The sequence below is a fragment of the Oncorhynchus mykiss genome, chromosome 13, assembly GCF_057628025.1.
Source record: "Oncorhynchus mykiss isolate SJ-2025 chromosome 13, ASM5762802v1, whole genome shotgun sequence".
Classification (NCBI taxonomy): Eukaryota; Metazoa; Chordata; class Actinopteri; order Salmoniformes; family Salmonidae; genus Oncorhynchus; species Oncorhynchus mykiss.
This window is the reverse complement of record NC_143034.1, coordinates 29,066,384-29,080,390: the sequence shown is the minus strand read 5'-3', so window position 1 is coordinate 29,080,390 and position 14,007 is coordinate 29,066,384. Positions and strand designations below refer to the sequence as shown.

General features: G+C 44.2%; 1 protein-coding gene across 1 annotated transcript; it reads right to left on the bottom strand.

Moving 5' to 3' along the window:
- Positions 1-1,242: 1,242 nt before the first annotated feature.
- On the bottom strand, positions 1,243-7,836 carry LOC110485896 (keratin, type I cytoskeletal 13). Its single transcript, XM_036940570.2, has 7 exons — positions 5,448-7,836; positions 4,818-4,900; positions 2,948-3,104; positions 2,571-2,732; positions 2,312-2,437; positions 1,872-2,092; positions 1,243-1,647 (listed from the first exon to the last, which is right to left on the bottom strand). The coding sequence occupies exons 1-7, from the start codon at positions 5,988-5,990 to the stop codon at positions 1,503-1,505; spliced, it is 1,437 nt and encodes a 478-aa protein (XP_036796465.2). The 5' UTR covers positions 5,991-7,836; the 3' UTR covers positions 1,243-1,502.
- Between the last annotated feature and the right edge of the window lie 6,171 nt (positions 7,837-14,007).

The following is a 14,007-nucleotide window of genomic DNA, read 5'->3' as shown; positions in this document are numbered from 1 at the left end:
TTTTATGTTATTTAATGGACAAAAAAATAACTTTTCTTTCAAAAACAAGGACATTTCTAAGTGACCCCAAACTTTTCAACAGTAGTGTATGTGACCAGACATTTTCAGTGACAAAATACAACAAGTCAAGGCACAGATCATCTCTTGCTGACTCTCACCTCTCAGCAATCCTACGCATAGCGACGTCAGAAACTATACCTGACTTCACTGCTCTAGTCAATGCCCATCAGAGACTTCACTCCTCACACTGATTGAGTAGTTTAAAGGTAATGTTGAGCTCTCTTTCTTTTGTTCTTGTGCATACCCTTTAACAAGAGTTCTGTCCGTGGTGCTGAATGCACAGTGTACTTTTTCTTCCCTGTAGTTCATTGCATGTTTAATATTGGAAATTACCTACCAATAGGAGAACATGGTTGTGGTTTATTTCTGTGCATGTTAAAAAAGTCAAATAAGTAGCATATCTGGACGTGATTTACAGTAGATATATCTGTCAACACAGTCATACACATGATGTATAATCCTGTAATATGATTCTGGCCCGCAAAGGCAAAAATATATTCTAATGTGGCCCTCCATGGAAGAATTTGCCCAGACCTGGTTTAGCCAGAGTTATTTATTATTCAGATCTGACTCCTGACCCCTTTACATAAACCTACATGGTAGTGATGAGAGACAACCCAGAATGTCAAGTAATCATTTGTCAAGACAACCATCAATAAAGATTATGTGGTTGAAGGAGAATGGACTGTGTGGTTTCACTTGTTTCAGAGATATTCATGCTTTATCATAGACAGACTATAAGAATGTCTGAGTATGGATGTCATAGCAGATACAATTTGTGTTCTCATTTCAAATGAATTGTTTTCATCATTGTTTTCATCTTTCAACCAAAACATGGTGTACAGCTCAACAGCTGACTCCACAAACACCCCCATACAGTACATAACTCTGAATCTAATGCTTAACATTTTTGGAGTTTGATTAATAGAGATTGAATTGTATAATTTTGCTGACACCTTGAATCCAAATTTCGACTGTCAGCGTTCATACAACTACTGCCAAGTATTAAACTCAGTACAAGTGATCGTCATTATTACACTATTCAAGATCATAATGACACATGTACTTTCTCAAGACCATAGATTTGGCCTCATGTGCAAAAGATAACAACCTATGTGATTGTCAGATGTTTGGGAGCACGCCAGATCAGATAAATCAAGTTGAAAGACACAGAAGACAGAATGATGGTGTCAGCAAGTCAGAGCATCTTTATTACATTGACAATGGGGTTCTGTTGTTGGTGTTCAATCCAGATGTAGTAGAATGTGCTGTTCTGGAGGTGTTAACCATAGAAACGTTGTATTTTAGGATGCATGAATTAAGCACTGGGGAACAGCAATATTCTATGTGCTGGCCTCTCATTTCATATACCCATTCAAGTAATTATATTTCTATGGGGTTAACCCGTTGCTTGCTGCAGTGCTCGCTGCGTGTGTGGGACCTTATGTGGTGTGTTTGGTTCCACTTGAGGAAACAACCTTGCCGTCCACCATTTCCTCTGTGACGATCACCACCTTGCCTTTGGTGGAGGACCTGGGGCCGGAGCTGGAGGAGCTGTGGACAGATTTTGAGGAGCTGAGGCCGAGGCTGTGAGGAAGGGAAACCCATGGTTAGCATAGTTAGCATCTATGATCATAATAAGTATCTATTAAAGGTCAAACACCAGTAGATTCATGTCAAAAGTAACAATGGCTCATATTAAGGTCGACTTCAAAAGAACATTGTTTATAAAGTTAAATGTTGAAGGAAACATTCATTAATTTTCACTTGTTTCAAGGACCCTTGTCACCCCTCTTCCCATCCTGCCTTACCCGCTAGCCTCTCCGTCCAGCAGCCTCCTGTACTCAGCGATCTCCATCTCCAGGCGTGTCTTAATGTCCAGCAGCATCTTGTACTCCTGGCCTTGGCGTTCCATGTCGCTGCGGAGAGACACTAGCTGTTCCTCCAGACTGGTCACTTGGTTCTGGAGGCGTCCCAGCTGCATGGAGTAACGGCCCTCCGTCTCCGCCAGCGTGTTCTCCAGGGAGCCTTTCTATTGGCCGGGAAGGATAGAGATGATGGGTCAAAAACTGTGGGAGTTGGTTGGGGTTTTGAAATGTTTAAAGTCATACTGAAAAAGTTAGCTCTAGAAATTGAATGTGTAGGCAGGTAGAGGTTAGCTATAGTAATGGAGTGGTGCCTGGCTATAACAACTTGTGTTAGAGACCCCTAAACTGTGGTCCTTGGTCAGATGTTTGTAATTACGTCTCACCATGCTGAGCTGGGACTGCAGTTCGATTTCCAAGCCCTGCAGTGTGCGACGGATCTCTGAGATCTCTGACTTGGAGGTCTGGAGAACCTCTGTGCTGGATGCCACCTCCTTGTTCAACGTCTCTGTCTGTAAATCAATGGTCAATCATCACAGGAACAAACCAACATTTCAGCTCATGATAGAATGTGACAACGTTACCAACTAGAATTGAAGGAACATCTACACCATGAACACAGTTTAGTGGTTCTAGAGGTTCTACCTTGGTCTGGAACCAGGACTCCAGATCGCGCTGGTTCTTGGCACTAACGGACTCGTACTGCTCACGGATCTCAGCCATGACTCTGGACAGGTCCTGCTGTGGTGCTGCGTCCACCTCCACGTTGATCTGTCCAGTCATCTGTGTCCTCATGGCCAGCAGCTCCTGTGGAGAAACACATAGGGGTGAGTGACTAACCTCTGCTGATGGTAACAACTTGAGCTGCCCTCTGTCTTCATTATACATTTGAACACCATTGCTTGATACAGATGTGCTTGAAAGCCAGCAGTGGTGGTCTAGTGGAGACCCATAGCAGGTTGACATGGTCAATAGAATACATTAAAGGACTGTATGGATATGTTCCATCAGCCCACACCCACCTCCTCATGGTTCTTCTTGAGATAGATGAGCTCCTCCTTTAGCCCCTCGATCTGCATCTCCAGGTCAGATCTGGCCATGGTCATCTCGTCCAGCATCCTCTTCATCCCGGCGATGTCCGCCTCCACTGACTGACGCATGGCCAGCTCGTTCTCATACCTGAGAGACAGAGAGAGCTTAGGTCAAATAATTGCCGGAATGTGTTCCTCTGTGGGAATAGCAGGAGGGTTATAGATTCTAGTATTCCATTTAGTTTGGGAAAATAACAGAAAGTAACACCAGGCTTCTGATATGTCTGTTGGGAGGGTGTAGTTATTGTGGACGTGCGGTGGTGGGCCGTCAGGGCCAGCAAGGCCTTCTCTGCTGGCCTAAACATCATCAGAATATATATATATTTTTAAATATATTTTCCCACAAAGATGTATTAAATTATTCCCCAGAGTAAGAGTTACACTCTTAATTTCATAGCTTTCTTCTTGGTTGCACTGCTTCCAGCCCCAGGTTGAGATTTGGAGGGCTGGTCTTTATGTTAGATCTTTTATCCAATAATATTCAGCCATCATGTGTTGCCAGGGGTCTAAAATCTGCCCACAGGCCTTCAGAATCAACAGTGCGGGCGCTTGTAGCTTAAAGTGAAATGAAATGAAAATTTAGTGTCAACCAATCAGCTTTAGAGTTGGCTATTGTACGCCTGCTGGCTGGCTCCAGTGTTACACAGGAGCCAGCTAGCAGGCGTAGTGCGTGCACGTCTTTTGATTGGATTACCAATATTGAGAGGCAGGTCCTATGGGCAGGTCTATGCAGAACCTCAGAACTAGGAAACTGAATTTGATAAATAAATTAATTCGCGTACTACTAAGCTGTTTTTCAACCCACCATGGCGGAAGGAGGAGAAGATATCGATTTGGTCGAGGATACAATTATAACGCCATTCTCAAGACAAACTTTTCAAGAAAAGTTAGACATTGTAAGGAGAGGTCGCCCGACGCCGACGCTACAAAGCCTGTCACAGGCGGGAAAGGGGTTCGTTCACCACTTTCAAAGTTCCAACTATGAGCGCGATCAATGGCTCACAGGCTCCGAGAAGCACTGCAAACTGTACTGCTGGGAATGCCTATTATTTGCAAGTGATCGATTTGGTGTTTGAAGCCACACTGGCTTTGCAAACTTGAGTTGTCTAACCAAGGCAGCAATGAGACACCAAAGTACGGCTGGCCACTTACAAGCAATGGTGCTTTTGAAAACTTTTGGGGACACCCTAGTGGATCTACAGCTCAACGAACAAGCGCGCAGGGCAACGGAGCTGCACAATGAAAAGGTGAAGAAAAATAGGGAAATATTGAAAAGACTCGTTGAGTGTGTCATGTTTTTGGGTAAACAGGAACTGTATTTTTGGGGGGAAACTTAAAGCTCAAAGTTTGTGGATCAGAAATGGATAGAAGAAGAATATTAATATAACTCTGTTGCACTCGACTATGTTCTTGCCTATTAGTTGAACTGTACTGTATTGTACTCTTCCCCAGCAATTCTCTGAAGAAAAATGTCAATTTCAAGGGAACGCAGCACCTGGTTATACTGTGTTTCTGTCTAAATGTATAGTGTCTAGAGCCATGGCATCATAATGATGGTAATAAGAGGTGGATTAATTCGGGTGGGACTGTGTAGGACCTCACTGAAGGCCCAGGCCCCAGGCCAACGGCACGACACTGTGGAGGTGAAGGGTAATGGCCAGTGGCTTCCATTTTTATAGATTCAACACAAAATTAAATAAAAAGCAGTATGAGGGTTTTTACAGATTTGGACTTATTCCATTTGGTATATGGAATGCACCAGCAGTGTACTGTATCTGTGGATGGTGTTTGATATACTTACTTGGTTCTGAAGTCGTCTGCAGCGAGCTTTGCATTGTCGATGTTCAGATAGATGCTCCCATTCAAGCAAGTGGCAGCCTGGATCTGAGAGGTGGAGGATGGCAAAACATTTCAGGATGGGGCATGCATGGAATTTCACACTAATGCAGTACACACAAACTGTGATACCACACTGTAATCATTGAGTTCTGAGTTTCAGCTGCACTGTAAATAATAGCCCATAGAAGCATTACAGGGAACCTTTTGTCTTTGTGAACATTGTAAAACATGACACAAAGAAACAAATGGCACCTTTCGCAATCGCCTAGGGGCTCTTAACAGACAGGAAGGATTGGTTTCAATGGTCTGCTATATTTTCAATGTGTCAGCTGCAAATATGCATACTGTCTTTGCATCTATCTTTGGTGCAATATCTTGGTTGAATCAATTATAACAAATGTGTATCATTTAGCATTTAGCAAATCATATTCATGTCACGCTTAGTAACTTGGAAAACAAGCTGATGACATGTGTAACATGTATCTGTACTCTCTAACAAAGCATGACATTGTCACTCTGCAGACATTATCATGTTTTGACATGCTGAGATTATTATTTAGTGCTTTTGCTATCAAGGAGACATGTCACGTACCTTGTCCTGCAGGTCGGCGATAGTAGCGTGGAAGCGAGAGTAGTCGCGAGCGCTGGGGGACGTCTTGCTCTCCATGAACTGACGGATCTTCAGCTCCAGCTCGGCGTTGGCCGCCTCCAGAGAGCGCACCTTCTCCAAGTAGTTGGACAGACGGTCGTTCAGGTTCTGCATTGTGGCCTTCTCGTTGGCCGACACATGGAGGTCGGCTCCACCACCACCACCACCCCCTCCCATGCCGAAACCATAACCGCCACCTCCGCCGCCACCCCCTCCCATTCCGAAACCATAACCGCCACCACCACCTCCTCCGCCGGAACCAAACGAGGAGCTAGAGATGCGCACCCCAGAGCCTCCTGCACCTCCATACACACTGCCGGCCCTCATGGCAGTGACGCGGCCTCCTCCACCACCACCACCACCCATCGAGGAGAAGCGTGAGGAGCCCATACCCATTCCACCTCCACCTCCAGACCTCATGGACATGGTGCCACCTCCACCACCACCGCTGCTGCTGTAGGACATGCTAGATCTGGAGAAGGACATGGCTGCTGAGAAGGAGTCTGCCTGCCTGGGATGAAGAGGAGAGAGAATGTGGTGCACGGCCCAGCCACTGTTCCCTTTATATGCTGCACAGGGCTTAAGGTGGGAGGGAGGTTGGGAGGAGGACACCGGTGGGGGATGCAGAAGGAAGGAGTAGAGAAGGGAGGAATACAGGGAGGTATTACCTCATGTAGGGCAGGGCAGGGCAGGGCTCCTCCACCCACTTTGACACCCTGCGGGCAGATGCTAGCATGCAGAAGGAGATGGAAGAGGATAGATAGATATGTACTTGGTGTGAATTTTGAAAATATACCATTGTCGTGCAACTCCACCCTCCCCCATCTCACTCTATAGATGGTGTCTGCCTGCACAAACATATAAAATTGCACACAACCATAAACAGATGGATTTCCTCCCCCATAATAGCGTCTGGTTGAAAGCATAGACAAACCTGCTTCTATTATCCCCAGGTAGGTCAGTCAGTCAGTCAACACACACAGTTTAACTTTGACAGGTGAGCTTTGCCATGTCACACAGAATGGCTATTTACCTGAACCTGTTATGTTACTAAGACAACAAGTTGCAAAGAAACTTCACGGTACAAGATGATCTTTCGCTTGACACCCAGACAATATTCTCCCTGAACAGACCTGTCTTTGTCTCACACACTGGTATCTCGCAAGAACATCTCCTGTCCTTTTCATTGAACGCAACAGTCCATTGCTCCTTGGTAGTTTTTCGGATTTCATGCACAGGGTCAGGTACCATTGTTTTAAGTTTCACTCAACTTTATGCATGTTCAATCTATTGTAAGAGTCTGTAGATAAAAGTACCACTTTATAGCCCCTATGGGATGAGTCATTACTCCGGGCATCGTACCCCAGGAAAACTCACCTCAGATGGGATTATAGTACTGTTCTTTTCCCTTAACACCTTGGCAGGGAACTTGGCATCTGCAGAGTGCAAGAACAAGCTGTCGCTTGTTTGTATATTGCCATATCACCAGAGCATTTCCTGCAGATTTTTCTTTATTATGCTCCAGAGGTTACCATTTGAGTCTCACATTTAGTATGTGAAAAGGTTTCTTTGTATTTGGTTAAAGCTAAAGAGCATTGCATCATTTATGTCCACATGTTAATCATTTGTGGTAAAGTGGATTATAGTGGCATTGGTGGAATATGTAATAAAAATGTCATATTTATCCTTTGTAGGTAAATTGTCACCATAGCTAACATACCATTAACATGTATGTTGCAGTGACATCACATTGGGCACACCACGTCTTTTCAAAATGGACAATTGGGGGATTTTTGGTTGAGATGTTGATCAATGAGAGTTTAACCTACATTCACCCATTCAAAAAGACATCCAAAAGTTTGTTGAATTCCCAATGTGTTATCACTATGCTTTCAACCATCCAAAAACACAACCAAATTCCAATGGAACTGCCTTTTTAACCATTTAGAACAAAGTTCAAATGAGAAAACGATGACAGAGTGTTTTTCTGTACAACGGTATGTGTTATCATTGTTCTTCTTCATCTAATGAATAGTACAACCAAATGAGCTGAATTGCAGTTGAGATTTCATTAAAAGTACATTGTGCAAGCAGGGGTGGACTAGGACCAGAAATTTGGCCCTGACATTTCTGTTTTAAAGCTAAGTTCCTACAATTTTACTTAGTTTAACATGACATGTAATGTTGGGTATGCAATGTCATGATAATAATTATGAAAAAAATCTAATCCAAGCCATATTTGATGTTATTCTTCCTACCAAATATGTTGTAATATTGTAAAATGAGCAATTATAGTTTCTTATTCAGAACATCAATATAGCCAAATGCGGGCCTCCCGGGTGGCGCAGTGGTTAAGGGCGCTGTACTGCAGTGCCAACTGTGCCATCAGAGTCCTGGGTTTGCGCCCAGGCTCTGTCGTAACCGGCCGCGACCGGGAGGTCCGTGGGGCGACGCACAATTGGCCTAGCGTCGCCCGGGTTAGGGAGGGCTTGGTCGGTAGGGGTGTCCTTGTCTCATCGCGCACCAGCGACTCCTGTGGCGGGCTGGGTGCAGTGTACGCTAGCCAAAGTGGCCAGGTGCACGGTGTTTCCTCTGGCGCATTGGTGCGCCTGGTTGGATGTGCGCTGTGTTAAAGAAGCAGTGGCTTGGTTGGTTATGTATCGGAGGACGCATGACTTTCAACCTTCGTCTCTCCCGAGCCCGTACGGGAGTTGTAGTGATGAGACAAGATAGTAGCTACTACAACAATTGGATACTACGAAATTGGGGAGAAAAAGGGGTAAAATTCAACAACAAAAAATAATAACAATAAAATATAGCCAAATGCATTATGGTTTTTGTGCAGTAAGCTCAATTGACGGCGACAGATTTCCCATTTAAAGCAAAGTCCAAAATATAGGCTATATAGAAAGAATTAGGCTCAAATTGAAAAATCTTTCAACAAAATGAAGATTTTTATCATCCTAATCGAGGTGTAGATTACATCTCACATTCAGAGTTGGCTCTAAGCGAGATTTGGTTGGGGGGCCCCCCATCAAGCAGGCAAAACGTTTAGTGCCCCCTTCTTGACAGTGGAGAGAAACATTTTCTGCAGTTATACACATTTAGCCATGAGGTGAACAGGAAAACACAAATTTTCACAGTTGGTCAGAGGGCCCCAAATGTGGCTTACGTCGCTTATGCCTGGAGCTGGCCCTGCTCATATTCCAGCTATTGAACTTGTAAACAAGGCTGCATTTGATTTATATTACTGGGACTCCCTGTAGCCAAATTCAATGTCTGCTTTAGGTATAATGCCAAGAGCTGCTTTGGCTTTGACAGAGCAAACGCAGTTCCACCTCTGGCAGCGCGAAAACAACTGCTATGGATGTTTTACTCATTTTAAGGTTGAACTGTTACAAAAGTTTGTAAGAGCCTTCACTTTAGGCTATTGTATTACAAAAATTATATTGAATTGTGTTGGGTTGTCTACACAAAATAGCTAAATTTGAAGGAAATGTATCTACTGCTTATGTCACAAACCAGCTCATCGCCAGTAACAAGAAGGGTGCCAACGCAGAGATCAAGGAATAAAAAAAACATTTATTAACTAAAGTAAACTATAAACAAGTAACAATGGTGTGTGTGTAGTCAGTAGTGTAAGTGAGTGGTTGCAGGCATAGATGATTAGTGTTGAGATTTGCCAAAACTAACAAGACAAACAAAAATCAACAGTCTCTGTGTGGAAAGAGTTTTCCCACGATTTACAGGGAAAAGTTAGCTAAAGTAAACTATAAACAAGTAACAATGGTGTGTGTAGTCAGTAATGTAAGTGAGTGGTTGCATGCATAGATTGTGATAATCAAATCAAGTTTATTTATATAGCCCTTCTTACATCAGCTGATATCTCAAAGTGCTGTACAGAAGCCCAGCCTAAAACCCCAAACAGAAGGCAATGCAGGTGTAGAAGCACGGTTGCTAGGAAAAACTCCCTAGAAAGGCCAAAACCTAGGAAGAAACCTCGAGAGGAACCAGGCTATGAGGGGTTGCCAGTACTCTTCTGGCTGTGCCGGGTGGAGATTATAACAGAACATGGCCAAGATGTTCAAATATTCATAAATAACCAGCATGGTCAAATAATAATCACAGTAGTTGTTGAGGGTGCAACAAGTCAGCACCTCAGGAGTAAATTTCAGTTGACTTTTCATAGCCGATCATTAAGAGTATCTCTACCGCTCCTGCTGTCTCTAGAGAGTTGAAAACAGCAGGTCTGGGACAGATAGCACGTCCGGTGAACAAGTCAGTGTTCCATAGCCGCAGGCAGAACAGTTGAAACTGGAGCAGCAGCATGGCCAGGTGGACTGGGGACAGCAAGGAGTCATCATGCCATGTAGTCCTGAGGCATGGTCCTAGGGCTCAGGTCCTCCGAGAGAGAGAAAGAAAGAGAGAAAGAGAGAATTAGAGGGCATACTTAAATTCACACAGGACAACAGATAAGACATGAGAAGTACTCCAGATATAACAGACTGACCCTAGCCCCCCGACACAAACTACTGCAGCATAAATACTGGAGGCTGAGACAGGAAGGGTCAGGAGACACTGTGGCCCCATCCGATGATACCCCCGGACAGGGCCAAACAGGCAGGATATAACCCCACCCACTTTGCCAAAGCACAGCCCCCACACCACTAGAGAGATATCTTCAACCACCAACTTACCATCCTGAGACAAGGCAGAGTATAGCCTACAAAGATCTCCACCATGGCACAACCCAAGGGGGGGCGTCAACCCAGACAGGAAGATCACATCAGTGACTCAACCCACTCAAGTGACGCACCCTTCGGGACGGCATGGAAGAGCACCAGTAAGCCAGTGACTCAGCCCCTGTAATAGGGTTAGAGGCAGAGAATCCCAGCAGAGAAAGGGGAAACGGCAAGGCAGAGACAGCAAGGGAGGTTCGTTCCTCCAGAGCCTTTCCGTTCACCTTCACACTCCTGGGCCAGACTACACTCAATCATATGACCTACTGAAGAGATGAGTCTTCAGTAAAGACTTAACAGTCAAGACCGACTTAGCTAGTTTCATTTGTGCCACTGGCTCAGTACTATAGATTAATGGTTGAGATGGAGAAGTAAATCCAACACATTCATTATTAAGTTGTCCACAAACGGGAAATATAAGCTTGAAACCCTAGGCCTATATATTATGTATTATCAATTTTTGTCCTGGGATCGGTGTCCCTTCCACAGGTTGACTTGTAGTAGGGTGTGGCCATAGAGATTTATTGTTTGGGTGTGGATAGGTGATGAAGGATGGAGGGCCAGACAACAGAAGCACTCTGTCTCTGTTGATACAGTGCAATGAAAAGAACAGATCAAATTTTAAATAATCTACTCTTTATGCATTCTGCCAATGTACTGTCTGTACTGTCTGTAGCCATGGGATAACATTTTAGGCATAGATATGTACACCCACATGATTATATTATTCTACCATTATCACAAAGTAGCATATGTTCTGCTGTAAAAAACATTGTCTGTTTCACCCAGCACTATATTTTGTAAGCTTGGTCATGACCATACAAAAATATTTTATCGTAATGTCTAATTAGTGTTAGTGTTGAGCTAACATAGGCTAATGCAATTAGCATGAGATTGTAAGAAAAATAAAAAAAATTCCCAGGACATAGACATAACTGATATTGGCAGAAAGCTTAAATTCTTGTTAATCTAATCTTAATCTGTCCAATTTACAGTAGCTATTACAGTGAAAGAATGCCATGCTATTGTTTGAGGAGAGTGCACAATTTTGAACATGAAAAGTTATTAATGAACAAATTAGGCACATTTGGGAAGTCTTGAAACAACAATTTGAAAAGAAATGCAATGGTTCATTTGATCAGTGAAAAACTTTGCACACACACTGCTGCCATCTAGTGACCAAAATCGAAATTGTGCCTGGGTTGGAATAATACATTATGGACTTTCTCTTGCATTTCAAAGAAATGGTACATATAAAATACAAAAAAACGCATGTTTGTGTTATCTTTTACCAGATCTAATGTGTTATATTCTCCTACATTCATTTCACATTTCCACAAACTTCAAAGTGTTTCCTTTCAAATATCAATATTTTCAAGTACAGTATCAAGAATATGCATATCCTTGCTTCAGGTCCTGAGCTACAGGCAGTTAGATTTGGGTATGTCGTTTTAGGCGAAAATTGAAAAAAAGGGTTGGATCTTATTAAGAAGTTAAGAAAAATAAGTGTAAAGTAAAAAAAATAAAAAAATAAAATGAGCAAATAATTAAACAGCAGCATTAAAATCACTATAGCAATATGTACAAGTGGGTAGTTAAAGTGACCATGCGAAGATAATAAACAGAGTAGCTGCAGTGTAAAAGAGAGGTCTGGGTAGCCATTTGATTAGCTTTTCAGGAGTGTTATGGTTTGCAGGTAGAAGCTGTTAAGATGCCGTTTGGACCTAGAATTGGCACTCTGGTACCGCTTGCCGTGCTATAGCAGAGAGAACAGTCTTAAACTAGGGTGGCTGGAGTCTGACAATTTTTAGGGCCTTCCTCTGAAACCGCCTGGCATAGAGGTCCTGGATGGCAGGAAGCTTGGTGATGTACTGGGCCGTATGCACTACCCTCTGTAGTGCCTCACGGTCGGAGGAGCAGTTGCAGTTGCCATACCAGGCAGTGATGCAAACAGTTAGGATGCTCTCGATGGTGCAACTGTAGAAACTTTTGAGGATCTGAGGACCCATGCCGAATCTTTTCAGACTCCTTAGGAGGAATAGGTTTTGTTGTGCCCTCTTCACGACTGTCTTAGTGTGATTGGACCATGATAGTTTGTTGGTGATGTGGACACCAAGGAACTTGAAGCTCTCAACCTGCTCCACTACAGCTCCGTCAATGAGAATGGGGGCATGCTCGGTCCTCCTTTTCCAGGAGTCCACAATCATCTCCTTTGTCCTTTGTCTTGATCACGTTTAGGGCGAGGTTGTTGTCCTGGCACCACACGGCCAGGTCTCTGACCCCCCTATAGGCTGTCTCATCATTGTTGGTGATCCGACACTGTTGTGTCATTGGCAAACTTGATGATGGTGTTGGTGTTGTGCCTGGCCATGCAGTCATGAGTGAACAGGGAATACAGGAGGGGGCTGAGCACGCACCCCTGAGGGGCCCCCGTGTTGAGGATCAGCGTGGCGGATGTGTTGTTACCTACCCTTATGACCTGGTGCGGCCCGTCAGGAAGTCCAGGATCCAGTTGCAGAGGGAGATGTTTAGTCCCAGGGTCCTTAGCTTAGTGATGAGCTTTGAGGGTACTATGGTGTTGAACGCTGAGCTGTAGTCAATGAATAGCATTCTCACATAGGTGTTTATTTCGTCGAGATGGGGAAGGGCAGTGTGGAGTGCAATTGAGATTGCATCATGTGTGGATCTGTTGGGGCAGTATGCAAATTGGAATGGGTCTAGGGTTTCTGGGATAATGGGGTTGATGTGAGCCACGACCAGCCTTTCAAATCACTTCATGGCTACAGACATGAGTGCTATGGGTCAGTAGTCATTTAGGCAGGTTACCTTAGTGTTCTTAGAAGGCGTGACAGCACATCTTCCTCTTCTTCCTCCTCAGGAGGTTGAATGGGCCCTCAAGTCCTCAAAAAGTAATACAGCTGTACCATTGAGAGCATCATGACTGGCTGCATCACTGTTTGGTATGGCAACTGCACCGCCCTCGATCGCAGAGATTTCTCATGAAAGTTTGCCATTTCCTGTTTTACTTCTGGAGGGAATTCCGTTAACAATTATGATTACCTTCGTGCAAAGGAAGGAAGCAAAGTCTTCTCCCTCGCAAATGGAAACTCTCCACCAAAGCCCTCCCTTTCGCTAAGTGTTTATCATGACAAAAAAGCAAAAGAAAATGATATAGCCAAGTTTGACTTTGTGGCTGTGGAATCCAGTGGAAACCATTTATTGTCCGCACACAGGCTTGAAAATCCCTGCACCAGTTTACGCACCGCCTTTGCCCCAATTCTGATTCATCCAAATAATCAATTGTGAAAACCCAAAACCAGGAACTACTGCAGCTTGTAATCACATTATTCTATGTGAGCCTTGACAGATTCTCACCATTGAATCTATTCACGAAAATCTGCCTGTGAGATTTTACTGAAAGCTAACAATCACTACACGGACAAACACACACACACACACACACACACACACACACACACACAGACAGACAGGCAGACAGGCAGACAGGCAGGCAGGCAGGCAGGCAGGCAGGCAGGCAGGCAGGCAGGCAGGCAGGCAGGCAGGCAGACAGACAGACAGACAGACAGACAGACAGACAGACAGACAGACAGACAGACAGACAGACAGACAGACAGACAGACAGACAGACAGACAGACAGACAGACAGACACACAGACACACAGACACACAGACACACACACACATGCCCATACACTCACACACAATCATTATACACGCTGCTGCTACTCTGCTTATCAGACACA

What these genes read in the sequence shown, in the direction of transcription:
- LOC110485896 (XM_036940570.2), bottom strand. Translation starts at nt 5,990, where the DNA reads ATGTCCTTCTCCAGATCTAGCATGTCCTACAGCAGCAGCGGTGGTGGT. An exon ending in GCAGACGACTTCAGAACCAA is followed by an intron (nt 3,105 to 4,817) that starts GTAAGTATATCA and finishes TCTGTCTCTCAG; the next exon opens with GTATGAGAACGAGCTGGCCA. An exon ending in TCAAGAAGAACCATGAGGAG is followed by an intron (nt 2,733 to 2,947) that starts GTGGGTGTGGGC and finishes GTTTCTCCACAG; the next exon opens with GAGCTGCTGGCCATGAGGAC.